Source organism: Myotis davidii, unplaced genomic scaffold (genome assembly GCF_000327345.1).
Source record: "Myotis davidii unplaced genomic scaffold, ASM32734v1 scaffold854, whole genome shotgun sequence".
Lineage (NCBI taxonomy): Eukaryota > Metazoa > Chordata > Mammalia > Chiroptera > Vespertilionidae > Myotis > Myotis davidii.
Window position 1 is genome coordinate 2,756,482 of NW_006285939.1, and position 9,232 is coordinate 2,765,713.

Sequence of the window (9,232 nt, forward strand, 5' to 3'; positions counted from 1 at the left end):
ATTAAAGGCCGCGGTGTTAGGAAGGTTGAGAACCACTGCTCTAAGCTATTAATCTCCTTCCTTTTTAGATCTTTCTCTTCTGATCTTGCATTCTTTGCTTTTTCTTTGAATATTGACCCAATTCTCACCTGACTAGGTTCCTTTTCTTTCCATTTTCACAAGTATTGAATGAGAGAGTATTCCTCTTCACCAAGTCTTTCATTTTCCATTAAGGACTTCTTCCATTACTAAGTGGGACTGTGCGTACCAATAATTGCAGATATACTGTCTGACATTTTGCCTTTTTCCCCTCCTATAAATCTTCACTCTTAAGAAAAGAGCAAAAAGGCAATATGGAATAGCTGAAAGAGCACTGGGAGACCTTGTAGATTTGCTGTTTTTCTGTTTCCTATTTTACTAAACATATCTGCTATTTTCTAATACTTTCGGTCTTGAATAAGAATCTCTTTTTCTTAGGGCCTCTTTTTCCTTACATGTAAAATGAAGAGGTTAAACCACATGGTCACAGATCCTTTCCAATACTTTTATTCTGAAATTTAATGTCATATTTAAGGATTATGAAAACTTCTTCACTTTTTCATTATTTAAGAAGTAAATAAATTAACATTTTATATTTATGCAAATTGCTATATCTATTTTTAGAGGACAGGCACTATGCCTGGTAAAGCAGCAATAATTATGTACATATTTAACAGTGAGTGTATTTTGGTGATTGTAGTTTATTTTTTTATTAATTATCCACAGCATTTCAGAAGGCTGTACCTTGAAGCTGGTACTGGCTATGCGTGGTGGACCTATAAATACTAGAAGAGGTAAGCATATGTTAAAATTATGTATGTTAAGCACTTCCACAATAACAATCTTTAAGCCAGTTGGTGTTTTTATGTTTTGTAGTAAGGTCCTCTTTCTGCTCCCAGGTTTAGAAGAAACACATTTGTTCTTATAGGCATTGTTCTTTAAAGCCTAAATGAACAGTGGCAGGAACTCATATACTAGAAAGTCTAATGATTCATGATTCCATCCAGTGAGATTTAAAAATAAACCTCATCGTCCTGGCTGGTTTGGCTCAGTGGATAGAGCGTTGGCTGCGGACTGAAGGGTCCCAGGTTTGATTCCGGTTAAGGGCATGTGCCCAGGTTGCAGGCTTGATTCCCAATAGGGTGGTGCAGGAGGTGGCTGATAGATGATTCTCTCTCATCATTAATGTTTCTTTCTTTTTCTGAAATCAGTAAAAATATATTTAAAAAATAAATAACTAAAAATAAACCTCATCAATATAGGGAAGGGAAATGGAATGGCATAATACAAATATGTTGTTATTGTGATTAGGTTCATTCCAGTCTTGTTTGTTTTTATCCACTGATTCTTTAATTCCTGGAGTAATGTTTTTAAAAAATATATATTTTTAATTGATTTCAGAGAGGAAGGGAGAGGGAGAGAGATAATATATAAACATCAATGATGAGAATTATTGATTGGCTGCCTCCTGCATGCCCCCTACTGGGGACCGAGCCCACAACCTGGGCATGTGCCCTGATGGGGAATCAAACTGTGACCTCCTGGTTTCTGGGACAACACTCAATCACTAAGCCACACCAGGTGGGCCTGAAGTAAAGATTTTTGTAGAAACTTCTTGGATATCTGTTAGCCTTGTCTATGATGTATTTGGGTGTCATGGATATTATCATGGCCCTGTTGAATCCTTTTTCAGAATGTGGGCAGTCCCTGGGAGTTTATTTATTCGTTTGTTCATTCATTCATTCATTCATTCATTCATTCATTCAACAAATACATTTTGAGCATCTACTAGATGTTCAGTGCAATATTTTATGGGAGAAAATGTCCCTAATTCATGAAGGTCCCCACAGTAAGTGTGTTAGGAATGGATGTCATTTTAAGCAGTCATAAATGCTGTGGAGGAAACGGTAGTATGATAGAGGCCGTGGAGGCAGGGTGATAGGAGGATGATTGGGGAAGGGCCCTGGGAGAAGATGATGTGAGCGGAGACTTGATCAATGAGAAAGTTCTAAGCATGGGGAGAATTGGGAGTGTTTACATTGGTCCCTGATTCAGGTATGCCACCAGATAGAGGCTCCCAGAGACTGCTTAGAGCAGTCCTCATTTTGGGGAAGGAGTTCATAGTTGTTATAATGAAGCCTGTATTAATACAGCCTTCTTTCATCAGAAAACTGAATTAAGTATTGAGTCCACTGCTGGCTTATTTCTTCCACAAGTCAAATTTTATCCCCATGCTTCAAATTTTAGTTAAAAAATAAAGGTATTACCATCTTATTCCAAACTACTTCAAGAGGATTTTGAGAGATATGTTCTTTTTGCTGTTTAATTATTTTTGGATAACTTATAAAAGATGAAAATAAGGTTAGAGCTGATTAATTAGCACTCCTAATATTAGGGGCTGTCTATTAACATGAAATTCTCATATGTGACATAGTTGATGTCTATAGTACCGATTCTGAGGGTATTGCAAGACCCTAAAGCATTTCCTGGGTCATTATTGTAAGATAGAATTATACAGTGTTTAATGACATGTGAACTCCATTGTATTATATTTTTGAAAGTTGGTTATTTGTGTATACTATTTTCTTTAAACCAGGGTTTTAATCAGAACACCTATTTTTCTTACTCAGATTAAAATTGTTTTATGTTTATGAGGAGGAGTGTAAGTGCTACAGATTCTGAGATAGAAATATATGTATTTTTAAAACTTAAAAAATTTAAAATGAAATGCATCACCACCCTTTGGTAGTTGAAGCTTTGTAATATACCTTCTCTCCCTACAACATTTTGTGCCTTATTTGTAAATTGAAAAATCAGCACTTAGAAATTATGTTTTTTAATATTTTAAGTTAAGTTTTTAATAATTTTGCCTTTATCAAATCAACGTTTTTAAAATTAAAAGCTTGATGTTGTCTACCTTACATCATTAAAGTTTTTGTGAACCCAGATATAAAACTTCTCCATATGGTATTTGAGAAACCATGTTTTATTTTTTAGCTGTTTAGTCTTATTTAAAACTTATGGTTTAGAAAGTACCTTTATCATCTGAGTTCCAGTAAGTAATATTTAGCTTAAAATTTTTTTTAAATGAACCCTTATTAAAACAACATAGAAAATACTTTCTTTCCTAAAACTAAATTTTATCTTAAACTATATATACAATGTTTTATACCTGATATAATCTAAGTGATTTTTCTGTTATGAAAATGTGTGGACATATATATATATGTGTGTATAAGCATATTAAATCCCAGTGCCTCCCTAAGAAAGGCACACTATGTTGATTTAAGTAAGGCTTTCATGTGGCATTAGTAATGACATTAGCATAGGTTTTTATTTCTCATGAACATAATGTGGAAAATATATCATTAACTTAAAACTGGCAAGAACTTGTTTTAAAAATGTCTTTTAATATTTATGCATTTTGTGTCTATGAGTCAATCAAAACATCTGAACATTTAAAAACTATTTTTATTGATTTCAGATAGGAAGGTAGAGGGATGAAGAGATAGAAACATCAATGATGAGAGAGAATCATTGATCAGCTGCCTCCTGCACAGCCCACACTGGGGGTCGAGCCCACAACCATGGCATATGTTCTGCCTGTGAACCAAATTGTGACCTCCTGGTTGATAGGTCAATGCTCAACTACTGAGCTACACTGGCCAGGACCCAAACATTTTTATAAAATAATCTAAATCCTATTATATTTCTAAAGTTTTTGTGTTTTAGTAGTGGTGATATTGAATTTAGGATATGAGAACATCTTTAATGTTTTTACCTTGTTACTTTCAGAGTTCAACTTTTCTTATAATTTTTTAAAAGAATAGTGCAGCACTGTGACTCTGGTAATAAGTAAGCTACTTGAATGAGAGTTATGGAGTTTGAGAAATTATTGCTTCTTTTAGGAAAGAGCAAATGTTTCTTTAACTTATCATGAGAATGTCTTTAGGAACTATTTTATTTCCTGTAACCATTACTTAGACACCCAAGTGTGGAGTTCAGGGGTTTTTAGAACACTCACCCTATGAGCCAGCAATCTCTTCAGGCCAATTCCCACCACAGGAGCAGAATCCGCGGCTGCTGTGGACAAGAGCAGGTTGTAATATCATTCAAACCTGAGGACATCTTTGTCTTCTAGAGCCCATCAGTAGTGAGGGCTTTGCCCCAATCCTGTGCTCTGCCTGGGCACATGGATGTATTCTATTCAAGAACAACTTGGCTCCTGGGAAGATGCTTTTAATAAACAACATTCTGACCGTTATACACATTGCGGTGTCAGTACTTAAGATGGCCCCCTTGATTCTGAATTACTGGGTACTTTTAAAAAATATATATTTTATTGATTTTTTACAGAGAGGAAGGGAGAAGGATAGAGAGTTAGAAACATAGATGAGAGAGAAACATCGATTGGCTGCCTCCTGCACACCCCCTACTGGGGATGTGCCCGCAACCAAGGTACATGCCCTTGACCGGAATTGAACCTGGGACCCATCAGTCTGCAGGCTGATGCTCTATCCACTGAGCAAAACCGGTTAGGGCCTACTGTGTACTTTTAATTACCTCACTGCACATCAAGAAATAGCTCTATGAGGACTCAGCCTCTATATAAAACGAGAAAGAAGGATTCAGCTGCTTCTCACTTCTAATATGTCTCCTAATTATGTGTGTGTTTATTTTTTAATATAAAGTAAGTGGGATTTATATTGCTTTTAATTGTTGGTTGATGGAACCAATATTGGAAAATATAGGAAGCAGAGGTGTCAAGTGAAAGCAATCATAGATAATTATGTCATAGACTCAGCAACTATACAGACTAGTGGTATAGGAAAAACCTTGTGTATCTTTATACCTAACAACACAATAATGCATTTCATTTATTTCATATTAATACAACATAGGGAGTGCTGTATTAACTATAAAAGACCAGAAACTTTTTGAGGAATACTATATATAATATATATAATATATAGTATGCACAGTGTTGTTCAAATTCATAATATTATGTTCTGTCACTGTACCAAGATTCATAAAACTTGATATAAATTGAAAGCTTGTTTATCAATTTTTCCATTTGTAGTTCCTATGGAAGACCCATTTAGGGAGATGGCTGAGTACATGGATTCCAGTCAAGACGAGGTCTGGGAGAAGACCTCCTACAACAAACAAGTTACATTTTTGGTATACCGAGAAGGAGAGCAGTTGAATTTCTTTCGTGTAGTAGATAGGGGAGATGGCACTTTAACACCATTATCTGAATCTTTAAGGTAAATAAATAGGTTTTCATTTGCATGTTTAACTTAGAAAAGGATAACATCATACAATATACTCCTTAAACCTTTATGTTTACCTTGTTTTGTCAAAATAATCTTATTATATTCACAAGACTGACTAAATTTCCTGCATTCTTCTCTATTCCTGTGGCCACAGGTATGTGATTCTGAAATTACCCTTTATATGATTAATACTTAGAGAGTAATTTTTAAAACTGAAATTTATTTTAAAAAAATATGTTTTTATTGATTTTAGAGAGAGATGAAGGGAGAGGAGAGGAGAGGTGAGGAGAGGAGAGAAACATCAATGTAAGAGACATTAATTGGCTGCCTCCCATATACACCCCAACCTGAGATCAAACCTTCAACCTGGGTATGTGCACTGACTGGGAATTGAACCAGCACTGGATGATGCTCAACCAACTGAGCCATATCAGCCAGGGCTGAAATTTCTTTATGGAATAAGATTTTTCATACAAAATATTTATTTCTGTAACATTATGAAACTAAGATGCCTACTAGATTAGTCTTGTTATAATAGTGTTATTATAATAGAAAGGATTGAATCTAAAATTACTAGCTTTTTTCAAAATTTAACTCTGCTGCTTAAAGGTGTATAAATCTTGCCCTAACCGGTTTGGCTCAGTGGATAAAGCGTTGGCCTGCAGACTGAAGGGTCCCAGGTTCGATTCTGGTCAAGGGCATGTACCTTGGTTGCGGGCACATCCCCAGTGGGGAGTGTGCAGGAGGCAGCTGATCGATGTTTCTCTCTCATCTATGTTTCTAACTCTCTGTCCCTCTTCCTTCCTCTCTGTAAAAAATCAATAAAATATATTTTTAAAAAAGTGTTTATAAATCTTACTTCTCCAGTCTTGTTTTTCTACTCTAATAAAGGGGGGAAGTTATATTACTTATAAAATTAGAAAGATACAACCTAAAGGTACTTAGCTAGGCAAAACAACATTTAGAAGTCCGACTAGGTAACCTATAGGTTTTTGTGCACTCTGTCTTACTGTGATTCTTTACTGCCTTTCATTTAAGTCACTAAACATATACTGAACTTTTTTAGCATGTTTCTACACTAGGCACTAGGTCACAAAGATGATTACTCCTCCCCCATGGAACATGCAATCTGCTATAAATATACCTGTAATACACTGTTGGCAATTGTTAAGAAGGATAGCAGCATCTTTGGAAAATCAGATGAGAGGGGCTTCATTTTGCTTGAAAGGAGGGGAGTTAGGGACAACCTCTGGAAAGAAGCAACTGTGAAAGAAGAGTAGGAATTTGCCAAACAGAGAAAGGAACAGTATTATAGGTAACTAAATTAAATCCACAGCATAAAAAGCTAATGGCAAATCATTCATGGAAGAGATAACTGTAGCCTGGAGAACAGTGTCTGAGGGTCTGGAGTCCTGGCACAGTTTAGCTGGGTGCTCTGCTCAGGGTTCCACAAGCTGCAATCATGGTTTTGGCAAAGGAGCACTCTTCTCTGGAAGCTTGGCTGGGGGGACATAAACTGCTTTCAAGCTCAGTCACAATGTTGTCATAATTCATTTCCTGGTGGCTCTATGACTGAAGGCCTGGTATTTTTTTGCTGGCTATTGGCTACTAGAGGCTGCCCACAGCTCCCTTTTGATGAACTCCAAGTCAACTGATTTAGGACCAAACTTACATCTGCAAAATCCTTTTATTTTTCATCTAATCTGTTAGTTAGAGGTAAATCATAGGTCTTGCCCATGCTCAAGGAAGGGTAGGAGCATCAGGGATCGGGCATCATGGGGATCCTTTAAGATTCTGGCCAACACAGAGTGCTGTGGGGAAGGAAGATTAGACTCCTTCTTTGTGGCCACAGAGAACAGACTGTAACAAATGAGTGTTGACTATTGATTCTTTTTTTTATATAAAATATATACTTTTATTGATTTCAGAGAGGAAGGGAGAGGGAGAGTAAGAGAAAAGAGGAGGGAGAGAATGAGAGAGAGAAACATCGATGTGAGAAACATGGATCAGATACATCCCCTACACACCCTGACTGGGGCTGAACGAACAACCTGGGCATGTTCCCTGACCAGGAATCAAACTGGTGACCTTTCAGTACAAGGGACGATGTTCAACCAACTGAACTATTCCACCCAGGGCTCGCTTAAGTTTTCAACTTTTGAAGGCATGACTTTATATATGTGATCACAGTAATGCTAGTTGTCAAAATGACATTACTACAGTATCAGTTTCTCATGTAAGTACTGTTTTGCCTTGTAATATTAGGTGGAATTCACTAAGAAACATTAACATTATCAAGTTCACAGCAAAAGCTAAAGGACAAAGGCACTTAGTGTTTATATTAGCAATTGAAGGCAGTTCTTTTCATTCAGAAAAATTCATTATCATCCCTAAGCTAAAAAAAATCACAATAAAATTACTATCAAGCCATTGAACTGATGGCTAAATCCAGGAGACAAATGAAGTTTACCATTGAATTACTGGTTCAGTAACACATGGTAGATTCAAATATTGGCTCTAGAAGACCTGCTTATGAATAATACAATGAGTAACCTTAGGTGTTAAACACCGTACATTTTCATTACCTTTGTAAATTTGCTAAGCTCATTTTTGTTCTACACATATTTTTATTCCATTAATTGTAGCAGATTTCACTTCAAGTTATACTGAATTAGTGTTTTAGCAACTTCTTTGAAAATATTCTTAACTCTAGTTGTTTTATGCAGCCTTTTCAAAGAGCCTAGTTTTTTCACTTACTTCAGACTTGGTATTGATGCCCAGAATAAATAAAAACAGCTGAACAGTCTCAATAACTTATGTTGACTCATCAAAAACCAAACAAAACAACTCCAAATAACATGCAGTATTTTTTGTTTTTGTTAATCCTCACCCAAGGATATTTTCCCATTGATTTTTTTTTTTTTAGAGAGAGAGTGGAAATGAGAGGGAGAGACAGAGAGAGAGAAACATCGATGTGGGAGAGAGACATCAATTGGTTGACTCTCGCATGTGCCATGATCAGATGGGTATCAAGCCTGCAACTGAGGTATGAGGGATGTGCCCTTGACCAGAATTAAATTGGGACCTTTTAGTTCGCGGATCAATGCTCTATCCACTGAGGCAAACCAGGTAGGGCAACTTGTGGTATCCCATATAATTAAAGCCTAATATGCTAAGTATCCAGTCATCCAGTTGGCCAACCAATCAAAGCGTAATATGCTCCAGGCTCACCAAGAAGCAAAGAGAGAGGACCCAAATAAACAAAATCAGAAACGATAGAGGCGAAATAACAACAGACCCCACAGAAATACAAATGATTGTTAAAAAAATACTATGGACAGCTCTACTCCAACAAACTAGACAACTTGGAGGAAATGGACAAATTCCTAGAAAAATACAACATTCCAAAACTCAATCAGGAAGAATCCAATAATCTCAATAGGCCAATAACTATGGAAGAAATTGAAGTAGACATCAAAAAGCTTCCAGCAAACAAAAGCCCAGGACCAGACGGCTTCACAGGGGAGTTTTACCAAACATTCAAGGAAGAACTAAAACCTATCCTCCACAGACTATTACAAAAAATTTGAGGAAGGAACACTTCCAACCTCATTCTATGAAGCCAGCATCACCCTAATACCAAAACCAGGGAAAGACAACACAATGAAAGAGAATTACAGGCCAATATCCCTCATGAACATAGATGCCAAAATCCTCAACAAAATCCTAGCAAATCAGATCCAGCAGTACATCAGAAAGATCATACACCATGACCAAATTGGATTTATCCCAGGAATGCAAGGATGGTACAATATCTGCAAATCAATAAACATAAACATAATACATCACATAAACAAATTGAGAGATAAAAATCACATAGTCATATCAGTTGATGCAGAAAAAGAATTTGACATAATCCAACACCCTTTCTTGATAAC

The 9,232-nt window shown here is 36.3% G+C and overlaps 1 protein-coding gene across 4 annotated transcripts in view; it reads left to right on the plus strand.

Moving 5' to 3' along the window:
- ZFAND4 (zinc finger, AN1-type domain 4) overlaps positions 1 to 9,232 on the plus strand; it is an 85,308-nt gene that overhangs the window by 38,783 nt on the left and 37,293 nt on the right. For 2 of the 4 annotated variants that reach the window (XM_006757146.2, XM_015559670.1), the window contains 2 exons: positions 745 to 812; positions 5,099 to 5,285. In XM_006757146.2, the coding sequence (XP_006757209.1) occupies positions 745 to 812; positions 5,099 to 5,285 (255 nt within the window). The remainder of the gene's footprint in view (positions 1 to 744; positions 813 to 5,098; positions 5,286 to 9,232) is intronic. The other 2 variants (XM_015559669.1, XM_015559671.1) reach the window with 1 other exon arrangement.